This window comes from Dasypus novemcinctus, chromosome 8, assembly GCF_030445035.2.
Source record: "Dasypus novemcinctus isolate mDasNov1 chromosome 8, mDasNov1.1.hap2, whole genome shotgun sequence".
NCBI lineage: Eukaryota > Metazoa > Chordata > Mammalia > Cingulata > Dasypodidae > Dasypus > Dasypus novemcinctus.
Window position 1 is genome coordinate 108,979,214 of NC_080680.1, and position 20,133 is coordinate 108,999,346.

A 20,133-nucleotide genomic window follows, 5' to 3' on the forward strand; every position below is an offset into this window, starting at 1 on the left:
TTTAGTTCTTTTTTATAGTTTCTCTTTCTCTGCTGAAATGTCCTATTTGCTTATTCATTATAAGCATATTTTTACATCCTTTAGCATAGTTATGATAGCTGCTTTAAAATATTGTCTACTAATTCAAATCTGAGTCATCTCATTACTAGTCCTTTATCTTTTTTGTTCTGTTTATATAATATTTTCCTGGTTTTTATTATTTATAAATAAATAATAATAAAAAACATTTTTTTATTTGGTTTGTTTTCTGGACATTGTACCTGATATGTTATGGAAACTCTAGATTCTGCTATGTTCTTCTGTAGAGTGTTGATTTTATTTGTTTGAGTAGGCAATTAAACTGGTACACTCAAACTGCAAACTTTATCTTCCCTTTGATAATGAGGAACTGAAATCACTATTCAGTTATTTTAGTCTTGACTGACATACTTGGAATCTGCCCTGCACAAGTGTAGTTCAGAGGTAAGCCAGGGATTTGTGTTTAATTTATGCAGTTTGGAATACCCCTCTGTTGTTCTCTCTTTTTCTGGATTCCACCTATCCCCACCCCCTTTTCTAGCTGCTATAGTAGCCCAAACTCTATCCTCTTGCTCTTTGAGACAATAAGACCAAGGATTTTTATTCAAGTTCTGGCTGCCTCAGGTACTACCCACTGCAGCCTGCCTTCAGATGAAATGCTGTAAAAATGAGAAATCCAGTGTCAACTCTTTTCCAGTTTCTGCCTGCTTTGGATTGTAATACCTACAGACTGTTGTTTTACATATTTTGTTCAGAGTTATAGTTAGTAACTATAGAAGGACTAGTCCAATAGGAGCTATTCCACCATTGCAAGAATGTTTATATATCTCTGTTTTATATATCAACCCTTTTTCATTCTTTCATCCTCTGGAATTCTGTTAATAACACTGGTCTACAGATAAATTTTCTGTCATTCTAATAGGATTTGGAAAGGGAGAGCCAATATGTATGTTTTCTGTTATCTTGAGCCAGAAGCCATAAATATGATTTTGAAAGAAATTGTGAAATTCTGATTTTAATCAAATATTAACATAATATAAACTGAGATCTTGGGGGAAAGGATAAAACTTTGATGGAAAAAAATGTGCTAAGTTTCTTGAGTTAAAGGAGATTTGAACTTCTACCTCTTTCTGATTGAAAGGAAAATAATATTAATATGTATATATTTTTAAATAATGATAATGCATGGACTTAAATATAAGATATGTAATTTCTAAACCAGTAGAGGGGGAGAAAGCCTAAGCAATAAAATTATGTGAAAAATAAAAAATTTAAGGTGAAGCAACCAAGAGGAATTGGAAGCGTAAAATAAGATGATAAAAGTACTACCTTTGTCTGAATGAATGTAAATGGATTAAACTTCTCTATTAAAAGAGAAAGATTTTTATATTAAATTAAAAAGCAAATCCATTTACCTTACTTCTGTGATTCTAAGATCACACCAACTGCAAGACACATAATCAAATTTATAAGAAAGGTAAGAAGAGGGAAACGGACTTGGCCCAGTGGTTAGGACGTCCGTCTACTACATGGCAGGTCCGCGGTTCAAACCCCGGGCCTCCTTGACCCCTGTGGAGCTGGCCCATGCGCAGTGCTGATGCGTGCAAGAAGTGCCCTGCCACGGCAGGGTTGTCCCCTGCATAGGGGAGCCCCATGCGCAAGGAGTGCACCCGTAAGGAGAGCCGCCCAGCGCGAAAGAAAGTGCAGCCTGCCCAGGAATGGCGCCGCCCACACTTCCCGTGTGGCTGACGACAACAGAAGCGGACAAAGAAACAAGACGCAGCAAATAGACACAGAGAACAGACAACCGGGGGAGGGGGGGATTAAAAATAAATAAATAAATCTTTAAAAAAAAAAAGGTAAGAAGAAATATATTCTAAATGTATAAACTGATTATAAGATGCATCACAATTTCAGAAACAAAATATAAAAAACTGTATCTTAGGATCAAGGAATTACCATGTATGCTGTTCGTAAGAGTTATGCTTTTTAAAAATAAAACCAAAAGGTAAAAAATAAAAGAGATGAACAAAGTGTGTCAAGTAGCAAAAAAGCAAAAATGTAATCAAAATGTCATTACTAAGGTTGACAAGTAGAATTCCATCCATAAACCATTAAATGGAACATAGAAAGTCATCTTACAATGATGAAGAGTAAATCTTTTAAAGTTGTCCTATTCTTTGAAGTGTGTGGCCTATGGATTGCTCACTTTATCTTAGCTTCCAATGATGACGCAGATCCCATTTTTATTTTCCTTCAGTCATTTTAATGATAATTGGGAAAGTAGCAGAGAGTGTGCATGGAGAATAGTTATTCACCTGTTAAGTCAGCATTTTCCTCAGAAATCTAAATCTCCACTACTTTCTAAAAGGAATTCATCAAAAATAAAACAATGAAAACACTTTAGAATGAAAAAGCCACTGAATACAAGGTTAAACTAAAGTTGGTACTTTTGCTGATGGTAGCATTTCTTCGTTTTCTTTAAGATCTTACTACCAGGCATGGAATTGACATTGAGGATATAAAATGCAGATCCACAGAGATTTTGACCATTGAAAGCAAGTGTGAAGCAGAGTGCAGTGAACCAGGTAGTAAAATTGTCTAAATCATTGCGTTTCCCAGGGGTTACCTATGATATCAAATAGTCTATTGTAAGGCAGTTTTCATGTTCAAAATGTGATTACTGCAGTCCAAGTTGTTTCTTACTCTCTTATCTGCTCCTTTATATTTGTTACTATCACTGCCTCAGAATCCTGCCAGCACTTAAACTGAATAATATATAGAGGGAAGTTATAAAACTTTAGGAAAAACAACAGAGGAAATAGTATTAATACTAAAAATAGAAATCTCCTAATATTATAGCTCAATAAACATAAATATTATGTTTATCTTAGTACTAGCAGTCTCACTGACCTTTGTTACATTTGTTTAAAATTTAACTCTTTAATCCCTCAAAGCTATCCTATCATTCTCTGATCCATTATTATTGTTAATATGATATCCTACAAAATTTGGAATTTCAGAGTCATCTTTTGTTCCAGTATAATGCCAAACAGAACTGATTTTTTACCTATGTGGATGAAACTATTACTTAATTATGTTTATAATTGGATCAGATTAATAGTCTTTTTTGGAACTTGACTTCTGTATTTTTAGCATGATGGAGTCAGAGTAGTCAGTGTGAATAATAAGTGAGGATTAGTTTTTGAAGCTGGATCACATGAATATATAACTCTGTACCAGGCCAACTAGAGTTCAGATTCATTAAGGTGAAGAATTATTCTCCATTAATATCATTTGCTTAATGTGTGTTCTTCTGTGTCTGCTTGTATTCTCATTAGCCAGTCCTGGGACCTTCAGGAGTGGGAGAGAGCAATTACTCTCTTGAGCCACCTCAACTCCCTGTTCTGCTACTTCTTCTTATTTTCTCTCCTCTGTGTCTCTTGTTGCATCATCTTGCTGTGCCAGCTCTCAGCATTGGCTAGCACTCCTGCACGGGGTGGCTTTCCCATGCCAGTGTCATTCCCATGCAGGGGGGCACTCCTGCATGGGGCAGAATTCCAGCATGGGCTAGCACTCTGCATGGGCCAGCTCACCATGTGGGCCAGCTTGCCCTCACCAGGAGGCCCTGGGCATCGAACCCTGGACTTCCTGTATGGTAGACAGGAGCCCAGTTGGTTGAGCTACATCCGTTTCCCTTAAGCTCTAATTTAGGGAAAATAAGAGACCCAAGGGAAGCTAATAAAAGTATGTTATCTATATTTTCCCTGTCTCAAAGTATCAACTAATATCCCATGGGTCACTACTCTAAGAGGAGCTGTGAACTGAACCAGATATCTTGCACATTCAAGGCTGAAACTCCTCCACTAAACCAAACCTTCCTTCAGAGTCAACCTGCTCCTCAAAAAAAAGTCCCCTTCCAGGGGCAGGATAGACTCTTTGCAATTGAATAAACTGATTAGGAATCTGCCCTTTCCCCTTTCTCCATTTCTCACTTCCCTCTTTCCCAGGGCAGCAGGAAGCCCGTGTGAGAGCTCCCCTCAGAAACTCAAATAGGACCCTGGTGAACCAAATCACCACAGAAAATAATGAGTCAATCTCTTTGAGAGAGAGCACCCACACCTTGCCTGGAACCCAAAATATGCTCTTGGAAGCCTACCAAGCACTTCCTATTGTCGCCCTCCCTTAGGTGTGTTGCACAGGATTAGTTAATTACCTGGCTCCACCTTCTCCCAGAGGTAGCCCACAGTGGTTAGGTAAATTGGAGTGCCTCTGCAGATTCACTTCTCCTCTCTTCCTGGTTTCTCAAGTGAGCTGGTATGCTCCTCAAAGCTCAAAAAGGGGGCATCCAACAATTGAACCCGCACTTGTAAACCCCTCTCCACCCTTCACCAGGCCCTCCCACTCTTGGAGTTTTTCTCCTCTGGCTGTGTGAAGGCGAGGTTCAGGCAAAGCTGTGGCTTCTTGCCCTGGGGGATGGGCAGAAACCCGTGATTTTACCTTGAGCTATAACTCTTCTTGTTCTGCTCTTTCTGGATTGATATCTAGCAGCCTCCTGCTTTGTGGGTCTGCAAAACAGCTCACTCAGGCAGGATTTTGTCCCCACTCAGCCATTATTTTGTAAGAGCGATGATATGGTTCTCTTACTCTGATGCCATCTTGACCTGCCCTACTACTTGCGTTTTAAAGATGAGGATATACGGTTCACAAAGTTTGTTTCCCAGAGTCAAAATAAACTTTAATAAAACCTCATTTTCCCTTCCCAAATTCACAAACTGATGTACCTGTGAATGTTTCCCAGAGTTGCTAAAGTGGTCTAGAGGTAATGTTTTTTTAATGTAACATTTTGTGTGATCTATGTGTCCTTTAAAAATAAATAAAAAACGTATTTAAAAAAAAGAGATAATGGCTAAGAACATTCCAAAATTGTTGAATAACATTAATCCTTGGATCCACCAAGGCCATTGTGTTCCATGCAAGATAAATGAAATAAAAACCACTCCTAGACACATCATAGTGACTCTGCACAATACCAGTGAAAACAAGATGATTTTATGAGCACTAAAGAGAAAGCTGAAAAGTGACTTCTCAGTGATACCAATGAAAGCTACAAAACAGTAGAATAGTATCTTCAATGTGCTAAGCTCCAAATGTGTTCATAGATTGCAATGAATGTACCACACTAATGAAAGTTGTTAATGTGGAGAAGGGTGGGAGGTATGAGGAGTGGAGCATATGGGAATCCCTTATATTTCTGTGTGTAGCATTTTGTGTAATCTAAGTATCTTTTAAATATATATATATTTTTAAAAAGAGTAAATGACTATCAACCTAGAATCCTATACCCAGCAGTTTTTCTAGAATGAGGGTAAAATTAAGAATATTTCCAGAAAATAAAACCTCAGAGTTTGCCAGTAAAGACCTTCACTAAAGGAAACTCTTCAGGCAGAAGAAAAGAGATCTCTGATGGAAGGTCTGAGACATGAGAAGGAATGATAAATGAAAATAATTGTACATATGTACGTAAATGCACCGACACTATACATCAGTAAAAATAAGATTTGCTATGATCTTTTTAAGGACAAAATGCTTGGTTGGAAAAGGGAGTATGATCAGCATTGGGTGAAATTCTTATATAGTTTGGGAAGAAAGTAATATTTTATTTCTTTTCTGGGCTCTGGGTGCGTAGTTGCTCATTTTATTATTTTTATTTAATGTTTTTATTAATATTTACACATACTGCTTTATATGTATGACATATTTCATAGTACAGAAATGAAAAAATAAAAAATAAGGAAAGAGCTTGCTTACCATCTCTACTACCTCTAGCTCCATAATGTTAAACAGATTATTTAACCCCTTTATGGTAGCTTGGATTATGTTCTTTTTAGTTAAGGTATGGCCCAACTGAATGAGGGTGGGTCTTATTGGAGGCTTTATAAAGAGCCAGAAGCTGGAAGTCAGTGAGAACCAGAAGAACAGGAAGGAAGGAAGACATTTCCATGTGACGGTAAAGTCGAGGGACCTAAAGGATTGCCTGCAGCCAACACCGGAACGATGCAGTCTTCATGGAGAAAGCAAGCCTTGCCAATATCTAGATTTTGGATTCTACTAGCTTCAAAACTGTGAGCCAATAAATTCCTGTTGTTTAAGCCAGAATAATTTTGTGGTTTTTGTGATAGCAGCTTGCACAAACCAGGACACCCTCTGAGTCTGTTTCTTCGTCTAACAGGCATAATGATATTATCTATTTCATAAAGCCTTTAAAGCCTTTGTCCACACAAAGACTTATATACATGCATGTTCACTGCAACTTTAATTGTTAGGAGCTGAAACACAAGTGTCCATTTACAATTATCTCCATTTGGAAAAAGGAGTGCATATTGATAAACACAACATGTATGTGGATAAACTATATGTAATAGAATAATAGCAGGAAAAGGGACTGAACTCTTCCATTTATATAACATTTTTGAAATGATAACATTTTACAAATGGAGAACAGATTAGTGGTTGCCTTGGGTTGTGGATCTAGAGGCTGGTGCAGGAGAGAGTTGGGTGTGGTTATAGAAGTGCAATAAGAGGAATCCTTGTGGTATTAGAGCTGATCAGTATCTTGACTGTGGTGGTGGATAATGAATAAACCTACACAGGTTCATCACCTGAATAGAAATTTAATGGACACACACACACACACATACACACATGAGTAAAAGTAAATCTTGGGAAATCTGAATAAGATCTGTGTATTGTATCATTGTCAATATCCTTTTTTTTTTTCCTTTTTTTTTTAATTGACTTTGTAATAATATTACATTAAAAATATATATGTGAGGTCCCATTCAACCCCACCCCCCCACCCCACCTCTCCCCCCCCCAGCAACACTCGTTCCCATCATCATGACACATCCATTGGATTTGGTAAGTACATCTTTGGGCACCTCTGCACCTCATAGTCAATGGTCCACATCATGGCCCATACTCTCCCCCATTCCATCCATTGGGCCCTGTGAGGATTTACAATGTCCGGTGATTGCCTCTGAAGCACCATCCAGGGCAGCTCCATGTCCCAAAGACGCCTCCACCTCTCATCTCTTCCTGCCTTTCCCCATACCCATCAGCCACCATGTCCACTTTTCCCAATCCAATGCCACCTCTTCTATGTGGACATTGGATTGGTTGTGTCCATTGTCAATATCCTTGTTATTATAATTTTCTGTGGTTTTTCAAACATTACCATTGGAGGAAATTGGTCAAGTGTACAAGGGATTGCTCTGTATTATTTCTTACAACTGCATTCAAACCAATAATTATCTCCATAAACAAAGGAATGTGCTAATAAAACAATCACATGAATTACTCTCAAAATATTACACTGAATGAAAGAAGTCAGACCAAAAAATAAAAGAGTACATATATATAATTCCATTTATATAAAATTCTAGAAAATGCAAACTAATCTGTAGTAACAAAGAATGGTGAGGCAGGATTGGGAGAATGGGGAGAAGTGGAAGAGCAGTATTATAAAGGGCATAAGTAAACTTTGGAGGATGATGGATATGTTCATTATCTTGATTGTGGTAACGGTTTCATGAGTGTATATATATGTCAAAACTTAGTAAGTGGTTCACTTTAAATGTGTAGTTTTTTGCATGTCAGTTATACCTTAATAAAGCTGTTAAGGGAAGTGCATGTGGCTCAACCGATAGAGTATCCACCTACCATATAGGAGGTCCAGGGTTTGGTACCCAGGGCCTCCTGCCTGGTGTGGTGAGCTGGCCCACGTGCAGTGCTGCCACACACAAGGAGTACCGTGCCACACGGGTGTCCCCCGCATAGGGGAGCCCCATGTGCAAGAAGTGCACCCCCGAAAGGAGAGCCACCCCACGCAACAAAAGCGTGCCCAAGAGTGGTGCTGCACACACAGAGAGCCGACACAGTAAGATGATGCAACAAAAAGAGACACAGATTCCTGTGCTGCCTGACGAGAATGCAAGTGGACACAGAAGAACACACCGCGAATGAATAGAGAGAGTAGACGAGGGGTGGGTGGATGGGGAGAGAAATAAATAAAAAGTAAATCTAAAAAAAAAAAAAAGCTGTTAAAATGATACCTATTTTTTAGAATTATTTTAGGATTAATTGAAAATTATGCATATAAAGCATATAGCACAGTGCCCAGTGTCATTGCAAATAATAGCTATTAATATTAGCACCTTTATTATTATTATAAAAAGCACCATTGATTTAAAAATTTATAATCCTAATATTGGGAATGATTTTTATTATAATAATAGAAATAATAAAACTGATAATACAAGTGTAGCAGTTTGACATAGCAGTGAATTCTAAAAATAGATATTGGGGGTGGCAGACTTGGCCCAGTGGTTAGGGCGTCCGTCTACCACATGGGAGGTCTGCAGTTCAAACCCCCGGCCTCCTTGACCCATGTGGAGCTGGCGCATGCGCATTTCTGATGCGTGCAAGGAGTGCTGTGCCACGCAGGGGTGTCCCCCACATAGAGGAGCCCCACGCGTAAGGAGTGTGCCCCGTAAGGAGAGCCGCCCAGCACAAAAGAAAGTGCAGCCTGCCCAGGAGTGGTGCTGCACACACAGAGAGCTGACACAACAAGATGACGCAACAAAAAGAAACACAGATTCCTGTGCTGCTGACAACAACAAGTGGACAAAGAAGATGTAGCAAATAGACACAGAGAACAGACAAAGGGGGGGGAGGGGAGAGAAATAAATAAAATAAACAAATCTTTAAAAAAATAAAAAATAAAAATAGATATTGGATTATGTTTATAAACTGATGTGAACCTGGGCATGATTAAGTTATGATTAGGGCTTTGACTGGGCCATGTCATTAGGGCGTCCCCACCAAGTGGGGGGGACTCACAGATAAAAGGCATGACAAAGGACAGAGTTGGAGCTTTTTGATGCTGGAGGGTTTTTGATGTTGGAGTTTGATGCTGAAGCCTTAAGCTGGAGCCTTGGAAATTAAGCTCAAAGAGGAACCCTGAGCCCAGGAAGAAGCAAGCCCTGGGAAGAAAGGAAACTTGAACCCAGAGAGAAGCAAGTAAGACCCTGGAAGGGATGAACCCAGGAAACCTGAACCCTCGCAGCCATCAGCAGCCCTCTTGCTCCAAAACGTGAATAGAAACTTTGGTGAGGGAAGTAACTTATGCTTTATGGCCTGGTATCTGTAAGCTTCTACCCCAAATAAATACCCTTTATAAACCAACCAATTTTGGGCATTTTGCATCAGCACCCCTTTGGCTGATTAATACAGCAAGTAAATTAAGTAGTTATGCTACTTCAGTCCCTTCATAAATTAAGATCTGTATAGGTAAAAAAGTAATCATGCAGAAAGCTATGTACCACAATATCTAAGATGATCATCATAAAACCTGATCAAATATGTCTTCTTACTTAGGCTCATAATAAATTGGAATTTTTATATAATCTTTCAATTCTTCAAAATATTATCAAATGCATTAATTTAGTAATTAAAAATGGTCAAAGAATATAATGGTTCCTTCTCCTACTAAATATTGAATAATCTTAACTTCTCAATATTTCCAAAGATTGAAATATATCATTTATGAGATTCAGTATTTTAGATTTTTCCAAATATTAGCATCTTGGAGACAAAATATTAGATATAACTTCATTTCCCTTTTTTTCCCCCTAATGCATGAAAATATATTTAGGCTAAGGAATTTCCACTGTTTATCAGATTTTTGTCTCTTTTGTCCTGTGGACTATTTCTGACTATTTGCTCTTTGGTTGTTTTTTTTTAAGGGCCAAGAACTCAAGAGGCTAACAGTCAAAATTCAGTTACAGATTTTAAAAAGATGCTCTCTATTGAAGAAGAAAGCCTTGTGATTAATCAGTTAAAGGCAGAGAGGTGGAAACAAGCAGGACTAAATCTAACAAGGACTGAAACTTTGGAACATCTAAATACAGATTTGTGTCATGATTATCTATCTTCTAATGATACTAAAATGGAAGTATTTTCACCTATAAAATTGCTTCAATTTGAATGTAAGTACATAATAGTAATGATCACTTGTGTGAACATTTTCAGAATGAGAAAATGTTAGATATTGGGTTTCCACTAGATGATTGGGAAAGTAAAACTTACTAAGTTGAATATTTGAAACTGACTCTGGTTCTGCCAAAATTTACGATTTTGTACCTCTCTAAACCTTATTTACTTCCTTATAAAAAGGAGTTTGGCTAGCTTATCTCTAAAATCATTTTATGCCCTAAACTTCTGTAGTCTGTTTTTACATTTCTAGTCATTTTCAACCAAATGATTAATTGCTGGCTGAGTTTCTGTTCATATCAGCATAGTAACAAAACCAGCATTTTTCATTCTTATTTTTTTCCCTGACAGCTGAACTTTGAGTGTTCAAAAACATCTAGCAATCTCTCTTCAATATTAGAATTTCTTCCTTTGTTATGAAAAGTTTAGTAATTTAGCATTAATTTAGATAAAATTTAAGAAATCGAAAATGTCTTTTGAGTATCTGACTTTTGAGTTATTTCGGCTATTATGTATGCCATTATAATGAATGGAACATCCTTGGCTTGAATTATACCTTTTTGTTTTTAATTAGTTTTTGCAATAACTAACTTAGATTTTAAAGTAGTTTGGACTGTTTACATTTAGCTTATTATAGAGTAATAAATATATTTAAAAGTGAATTTTTAAATTATATATGTTGGGAGGATGATCTGAGTAGATATTATAATAGAGTAATATAACTGATAATACAGGTAATAATACTAAGAAGATGTGCTACTTCAGTTCCTTCATAAATTAAGATATATCCCTTTTTAGGGTAAAAAGTAATCAAGGCTATTTCTCTGTACCATAATATCTAAGATGATAGCAATAGTCTTAGAAATTGGGGTGAAAATTTTAACTAGCAAGAAATGTTTCCAAGACAGAAGGCATAGAAGGTTTTGAATGTGAAAGGAAGGAGAATAGGTAAGCAAATTATATAAGGCAAATGCACATTCACAGTCTATCCTAAGGTCTAGATGGTTATCCATTCTAGAATAAAAATAAGAATTTTAGAACAGATTAGGTCAGATTACTAGACAAAGAAAAGGGAAAAGAAGATTTAAGGGTCTGTAAATATCCAGATAATTTATTAAATTTATGCAAAGCTTTTATTATGATATGTAACTATTTTGAGGTTAAAATAAAGCTTATAATTCACATTGATATACAGTAAACCTAACAATGTAATTCTGAAGTTTAAAATGCAATAACTGTATCTGGAACGCATAGTCAAGTTGTCAGGTAGGAGTTGTTAGAGAACAATAGAGGAAAATAATTAGAGAGAAATGAAAGTATAAATACTTTCTGTTTACCTGCTAAACATACCAGTATAGCTCAAGATATTATCTCAGATGTTACAAATTGATAGTACTCAGGTCCTGTTCAGCTTATAAATTATTAGCACATTTGGTTGGTTTAATTATTTACCAAAATTTTAAATTTGGTAGATTTCACATAAATGATTTGTTTTGTGAGCTTATCTTTAAAATGACAAAAACTGGACTCACATGGTTACAATTGACTGAGCCTGATAGCAGCTCACCATTTAAAGAGAGCATGCAATCTTTAGTTTACCCTAATTCCCTGCACACCACAAACTGATGTCAGGTATTAGTTGGCATTTATCATTAGTCTAACATTTTTGTTTTATGTAGAGTTAAGAGGAAAATAAAAATATTTCTTATACCCATATCTCCAATAAAACAAAAACAAACATGCAATATATAGACAATACTTTGGAAGAAAAGAATAACAAATCTATCTACCCAAAGATTATGATTTAAACACTAGGTATATACTTCACTCATTTACATTATTTAGTTGGCCCTAGGGACATTTAAGATTTTTTCAAACCAATTTATGATTTACGTATAATAAAATGCACCCATTTTAAGCAGAAGTGTAATGCATTTTGACAAATGTATTTATCCATTAAGCCAGTACCACAAGTAAGATACAGAGTATTTCCATCATACTGAAAAGTTCCCTTGTGCCCCTTTGCTGTCATTCTCCCTTCATCCCTCCCACCATGAGCCTTACCCCATGGCACCAGGCACCCATTGGTCTATTTTCTGTCACTATACATTAGTTTCCCCTGTGCAGACTTTCATTTATGGAATCATTCAGTATGAACTCTTTGTATCTGACTTCTTTCACTAGCATAACATTTTTTGAGATTCATCCGTGATCTATATATTAGCAGTTCATTTCTTTTTGTTGCTGAGGAATTTTTCATTGTCTGGTTGTACCACAGTTTGTTTATTCACTCACTCCCCTGGATTTTTTCCCCAGTTTTTTACTATTTTGAAGAAAACTGCTATGAATATTTGTATACAAGTCTTTTTGAGGGCATATGTTATCCTTTATCTTGGGTAAATATCTACGAGCAGAATTGCTAAGTCTTATGGTAGATGTATGTTTATAAGAAACTGTTAAATTTTTTACCAAAATGGTTGGGACTTATTACATTCTCACTAACATTGTGTGAGAGTTCAAGTTGCTCTCCATCCTTTTCAACACTTATAGTATTGGGAGTCTCAAATTTTAGCCATTCTAATGGATATGTTGTGGTATCTCATTGTAGTTTTAATTTGCCTTTCCCTGGTAACCAATTATGATAAACATCTTTTTTATATGCTTATTGGTCATTGTATACCTTTTTTTAAATTTTTGTAATTGCCTTATTGAACTATGCCATGCAGTTCACCCACTTAAAGTATACAAGTCAAATGGTTTTTAATATATTCACAGAGTTGTGCAATCATCACCACAGTCAATTTTAGAATATTTTCATTGCCCCCAAAAGAAACCCTATGTACCTTATTAGCTGTCCATCTCCGTTCCCTCAGCCCAAGGTAAACACTAATCTACTCTCTGTATAGGTGTGTCTATTCTAGACATTTCATATAGGAGGAATCATATAATATGTAGTTTTTCATGGCTGTTTTTTTTCACTTCACATGTTTAAAGGTTCATTCATGTTCCAACGTATGTATATATTCTTATATGAAGCATTATTCAAATCTTTTACCCACTTTTAATTGAATTGCTTTTTTATATTAAGTTGTAAGAGTTCTTTATATATTTTGGATGCAGTCTTTTGTCAGTTGGATGTATTGCAATTATTTTCTCCTGGTCTGTGGCTTGCATGGTATGTAGCTTTTGGGTCTTGGAATAACTGTTACTTCCAAGACAAGATTTATTGTAAGCCTATTGGCAAATAGGGCTTTTCTGAAATTCCTTCTTTGCTTGGTAACCTATGTCCTGTAATAAGAAAAGGAGGGATTGAATTTTTATACTTTTTTAAAAAGTCATTTTATACAAACCAATGACTGATTTTCAAAGCAGTAAAATACTCCTAAGGATGAAGTTATATTAATAAGAGAACACAATTAAAAGTTAACCTGGGAGTGGATGTGGCTCAAGCGGTTGGGCACCTGTTTCCCACGTGGGAGGTCTCAGGTTTGGTTCCCAGTGGTCCTAAAAACAAAACAACAAGCAAACAAACAAACAAACAAAAAAAACTCAGGGGAGCTGGTGTGGCTCAGTGGTTAAGTGCTGGCTTCCCACATGCAAGCCAAGTTCCCAGGTTCAATACCTGGCCCTGGGACCTAAAAAAGAAAAAAAAAAGTAACCTAATGGAACACTCATTTCAGCGTGGAAGTCATTTGAGTATTTTGTTGTTGTTTTCTGTTTTCAGCATCGCTAGAACATAAAAGTTGTTCTTCACCTATTATACTTATTAATGAAAAATCTACAAATGATCATTTAACGCTAACACAAAAGAACCCATCTATGGCAAAAGAAGTACCAGATCTGTGTTTACCTGATAAATGTATCTCTGTTAAAAGACCAGCTAAAGAAGAAAAAACAGAGAATGATCCAAAATTCCTTCATGGAATAATCCAAAAGAAAGAAAACAAAGATCATTTTGAAATTGACTATACAGAGCCATCTATTGAATCATGTTCTTCAGGAACTGAAAAAGCATCTTTGGAACATGGTGAAAAAACAGAGAATGATTTGGACCTTTTGAGCGACTTTATTATGCTACGAAATAAATATAAAACTTGCTCCTCAAAGACCGAAGTCACAAATTGTAATAAAAAAGATGGTGAGTAATTCAATAACATTTTGGTATAGATATAGCTTCAAGGACTAAATGAATAATTTATTATAGAAGGCAAAGAAATAAAACTTATGGATAGAATTATTAATTTTCATATTCAAAGAAAATATCATTGGTTCATGAGTCTTGATGTATATGGAGGTAGAAATAGAGATAGAGAAAGAGATCTGTACTGTCCATACTGTTAAAAGTGGTATAATAAAAACCACTATTTGTGAAATTTAGATATTTAGAAATTTAGATATCTCTATTGTGAAATAGAGATAAAGAGATCTGTACTGTCCATACTGTTAAAAGTGGTATAATAAAAACCACTATTTGTGAAATTTACTTCCTATAACTTGGACATACAGATTCATAGTGTAATATTTCTAACTTTTATTGTTCATTCTGCCATTCTATTTTCTCTTTTAGATGACAGTTGTGTCTCAGTATTTTAACTTATATTTTAATGTGTACTTAAGGAGTTTCTCCATGATCAAAATAATTAAATAAGCCCACTTAATTGCTTATTACTCTTTTTAATCTACCAAAGAATTGCTGTTTGAAAATATTGTTTTACTCCTTATACTTACATCATATGTGGAAGAATGTCACATCCTTTCACTTCTGGTAAAGAATAGTCTTTCTAGAATAAGTTTGACATACTCTGATGAAATAAATGCACACATATTTACATATGAAACTTACAGCATACTTAGGTCTTACTATCATAAATATTATCAGGGTACACAAGATCTTCACGCCTTTATGTCATGATAGTTGCATATAGTTTTACAATAAGTGTGACAGCCTTTTCTAGATCTACTTAAAGTTACATTACTTTGTCAATCAGTGCATTTTTCAGTGAACAATTCCACAAAAATCACAATAGTATTTAAAGATTCATGAACTTTGTGATTCTTTTTATTTATATATGTTCACCATAAAACTGCTTTTTATGTAACAGTTAGAGCCCTTTATAACTTATATTGCTAGGTGACAATCCTATATGTAACAGAGATCTCTCTAACCAATATTTGCACTATAATTAATAGCATAACTTCTGCATAAAAGAATGAGCAAAATTATAAAGAATTATGTTACCATGATAGAAAAAGAAATTTTTTAAAGACTTATTATTGTTTTCAGATCTGTTAGTGTTTTCAGTTTCTATTCATATTTGGAGTGAAAAAAAGAATCCTCTCTAAAATTGTCACTGACATCCTTTTCTGATTGCCTTACTGGCATTTATGGCTTGTAATAGAGTATGTTGACACCAGAAAATGAGAGAAACTAGCAGAGAAAGCAAAAAAGATAGATTGTTTCCTTATGGGAAAATAGCCATTAATTCACTAAATAATTGTTATTGCTTATGAATGTTATGAATGTAAATGAATGTTAATGTTGGGGTGGGGGATACTTCTTTACCCATGTCTCCTCAATTAGTGGTACATTCCTTTGTAACACTTTGCCCTTTTATGCGTTCTACCCAGGGGAGGTGGAATGAATTAAGTGAATGGTAAATTTGGAAAGAATAAATTGGGCATAAGTTTGTGGGAATGAATTGTCCACAAGGAACAGGCATTGTTTTTTGGGCCTCCTTTCCTCCCCCACTAGTGGAATCCTGTCCCAGTCCCACATAATCTGTGACTGAAGGTGTGTCATCTAATTCTAGTGTTTAGTTAGCAGACTCACTTCACCCTCAAACTAAGTTCCATTCTTCAACTTAGCCTTTATTAGTAATAGAGGTAACACTTGGTATACATTCTACTGCTTGTCTTGCTTTACTCATTCAGGGGCAAGAATGTTCAACTTGTTAGGATTCTTCAGAAACTCCCAATAATTAATATTATTTGATCACTTTTTTCTAGTTATTTTTAGTACATTAAAAGTATTATTTGAAAATAACAATCTACTTGAGAATATTTACTCCATTTTTGTATATTATACTATGTATTTAAATCTCATATATTTAAAATTTTAAACTGGTAATGTGTTTCTAAAATTATTGTCTTATAATCACATTATTAAAGGATGACATTACTACCTAATGTAGCTAGAATAATACTTATGTGTGTGTATATTTGTGAGAGTTTATACATATATAAATATATTTACTTTTTTTTTTACATTATTTTCTTTATTAGAGAAGTTGTGAGTTTACAGAACAATCATGTATAAAATACAAGATCCCCATTTACCACCTACTACCAACACCTTGCATTGGTGTGGAACATTTGTTACATTTGATGATAGCATATTTTTATAATTGTGCTATTAATTAAAGTCCATGGATTAACATAGCGTTCACTGATTGTGTAGTATAGTTCCATGGATTTTTTTAAAAATTGTATTCTGTTACCATATATACAATCTAACTTTTCCCTTTTAATCATATTCAGATTTATATATTTCAGTGTTGTTGATTGTGTTCACAATGTGATACAATCACCACCATCCATTACCAATACATTTCTACCTTTCTAAATAGGAAACCTGTAAATTTTAAGACTTAAATTCCCATTCCCTTTCCCCACTCTGTCCCCTGGTAACCTATATTCTAGATTTTGACTCTGAGTTTTTATATTCTAATTGTTTTGATCAGTGAGATAATACTATATTTGTCCTTTTGTGTCTGGCTTATTTCACTCACCATGATGTCTTCAAGGTTCATCCATAACGTCATATTCCTTTTTACAGCTGAATAATATTCCATTGTATGTATATACCATTTTATTTATCTATTCATTGGTTAATGGACAGTTGGGCCACTTCCATCCCTTGGTAATTGCAAATAATGCTGCCATGAACATTGGTGTAAAAATATCTGTTCAAGCCCCTGCTTTCAGTTCTTTTGGGTATATACCTATTAGTAGGTTTGCTGGGTCATATGGTAGTTCTATACTTGGCTCTCTGAGAAACTACAAAAATGTCTTCCTCAGTGACTGCACCATTTTACGTTGCTACCAGAAATGAATGAGTGTTCCTATTTTCTGCATGCTCTCCAACACGTTATTTTCTTTTTTTTTAAGATTTATTTTATTTCTCCCCTCCTGCCCCCCACCCCCATTGTCTGCTCTCTGTGTCCATTAGCTGTGTGTTCTTCTGTGTCTGCTTATATTCTCATTAGATGGCTCTGGGAACCGATTCTGGCACCTTCTGAATTGGGAGAGAGGCTATTACTCTCTTGAGCCACCTCTGCTCCCTCTTCTACTACATCTTCTTATTTTCTCTTCTCTCTGTGTCTTGTTGTGTCATCTTGCTGTGCCAGCTCTCCATCCTGGATGGCACTCCTGCACAGGGAGGCTTTCTTGTGTGGAACAGCATTCCCATGCAGGGTGGCACTCCTGCGTAAGGTGACATTTCCGCATGGGCCGGCACTCCGCGTGAGCCATCTTACTCTCACCAGGAGGCCCTGGGCATCAAACCCTGGACCTGTTATATGGTAGGTGTGAGCCCAATTTGTTGAGCCACATCTTGTTTTCCTATTTTCTATTTTTTTAAATAGCAGCATTCTAATGGGTGCAAAATGGTATCTCATTGTGGTTTTGATTTGCATTTCCCTGATGACTAATGAGGTTGAACATCTTTTCCTGTACATTTTGGCCATTCATATATTTTCTTTGGGGGATGTCTGTTTAAAGTCTTTTGCCAATTTTTAAATTGGGTTTTCTTTTTGTTGTTAAGTTGAAGGATTTCTTTACATGTACTGGATATTAATCCTTTATCAGATACATGGTTTCCAAATATTTTCTCTCATTATGTAGGTTGCCTTTTTCCCTTCATGATAAAGTCCTTTGAGGAACAAAAGGTTTTTTTTTAAATTTTGATGAGATCCCATTTATCTATTTTTCTTTTGTTGCTTGTGCATCAGGTGTTGAGTCTAAGAAACCATTGCCTAACACAAAGTCCTGAAGATGCTTCCCTATATTTTCTTCTAGGGGTTTTGTAATTCTCACTCTTATATTTAGCTCTTTGATCCATTTGGAGTTGATTTTTATATATGATCATCCTCCTTTTATTAGCAAATGGAAACCCAATTTTCCCATAACCATTTGTTGAAGGACACTATTATTCCCCAATTGAGTGGTCTTTGCAACCTTGTAAAAATTCATTTGGCCATAAATGTGTTGTCTTCTAAGCTCTCAGTTCTGTTCCATTGATCTCTATGTCTGTCCTTGTGACAAAAGTTTTAGCTGTTCAGGGCCCCTTACCCTTCCATATAAATTTGATGATTTCTGCAAAGAATGTCATTGGAATTTTGATTGGGATTGTATTGAATCTATAAATTGCTTGGGGGTAGTTGGGGTATCTTAATGTAATTTGGTATTCCATCCATGAACATGGAATATCCTCCTATTTATTTAGGTCTTCTTTAATTTCTTTTAGCTGTGTTTTGTAGTTTTCCATGTACAAGTTCCTTACATCCTTGCTTAGATTTATCCCTAGGTATTTGATTCTTTTAGTTGCTATTGTGATTGGAATTTTTTAATTTATTTCCTCTTTGGATTGTTCATTACTTGTTTGGGGTGTTGATCATGTATTCTTCCACTTTGCTGAATTCATTTATTAGCTCTAGGGACTATGTTGTGGAGTTTTCAGGATTTTCTGTGTATAAGATCATATCAACTGCAAATAAGGAAAGTTTTACTTATTCCTGTCCAATTTGGATGCCTTTGCTTCTTTCTCTTGCCTAACTGTTCTGGCAAGAACTTCCAGTACAATGTTGAAAAACAGTGGTGACAGAGGACATCCTTGTGCAGTTCCTAATCTCAGAGGGAAAGCTTTCAGTATTTCCCCATTAAGGAGAATGTTAGCTGTGGCCTTTTTGTATATGCTGCTCATCATGTTAAGAAAGTTTCCTTCTATTCCTAGTTTTTTTTTATCAAGAAAGGGTGCTGTCAAATGCCTTTTCTGCATCAACTGAAATGATTGTGTGTGTGTTTTCCCCTTCATTCTGTTAAAGTGGTGTATTACATTTAATTGATTTTATTATGTAGAACCAACCTTGCATGCCAGGTGTAAGTCCCACTTGAATATGGTATATAATTCTTTTAATATGCTTTTGGATTCAGTTTGCTAGTATTTTATTGAGGAGTTTTGCATCTATATTCTTAAGACATATTGGTCTGTACTTTCTTTTCTCGTGGTATCTTTATCTGGCTTTAGTATGAGATGTTTGCCTTGTAGAATGAGTTGGGGGGTGTTCCCTCCTCTTCAATTTTTTAGAAGAGTTTGAGGAAAATTGGAGTTAAATTTTATAGGAATGTTTGGTAGAATTCCTTGGGAAGCCATCTACTCCTAGGCTTTTCTTTGTTGGGAGGTTTTTGATTACTGACTTAATCCCTTTACTAGTAATTGGTTTGTTGAGATCATATATTTTCATCTTGAGTCAATGTAGTTAGTTTGTGTGAGTCTAAGAATTTGTCCATTTCATCTAGGTTATCTAATTTATTGGCATACTGTTGTTCATAATATCTGCTTATGGTCCTTTCTGTTTCAGCAGAGACCACAGTAATGTCCCCATTTCACTTCTGATTTTTGTTTCTCATATCTTCTCTTTTTTTGTCAGTCTAGGTAAAAGTTTATCAATTTTTTTTTCCATGTGGTACTGGAGATTGAATCCACACCTTGTACATGGGAAGCAGGAGCTCAACCACTGAGCTACATCCACTCCCCAATGACAGTTGTTGTTTTCATTTGTTTCCTTGTTTTGTTTTTAGGAGGTCCTGGGGATCAAACCCAGGACTGGGAAGCAGGTGCTCAACCACTTGAGTTACATCCACTCGCCTAGTTTATCAATTTTTTGATGTTTTCAAAGAATCAACTTTAGATTTTGTTGATTCTCTCTATTGTTTTTTGTTTTGTTTTGTTTTCTATTTCATTTATCTCAATTTTAATGTTTGTTGTTTCCTTCCTTCTGCTCC

At 35.6% G+C, this 20,133-nt stretch overlaps 1 protein-coding gene across 1 annotated transcript in view; it reads left to right on the forward strand.

The window, feature by feature from the left end:
* Positions 1-20,133, forward strand: part of SHOC1 (shortage in chiasmata 1) — a 110,997-nt gene that overhangs the window by 24,514 nt on the left and 66,350 nt on the right. The window contains exons 6-8 of the mRNA XM_058302542.1: positions 2,505-2,606; positions 9,825-10,067; positions 13,796-14,209. Coding sequence (XP_058158525.1) covers positions 2,505-2,606; positions 9,825-10,067; positions 13,796-14,209 — 759 coding nt within the window. The remainder of the gene's footprint in view (positions 1-2,504; positions 2,607-9,824; positions 10,068-13,795; positions 14,210-20,133) is intronic.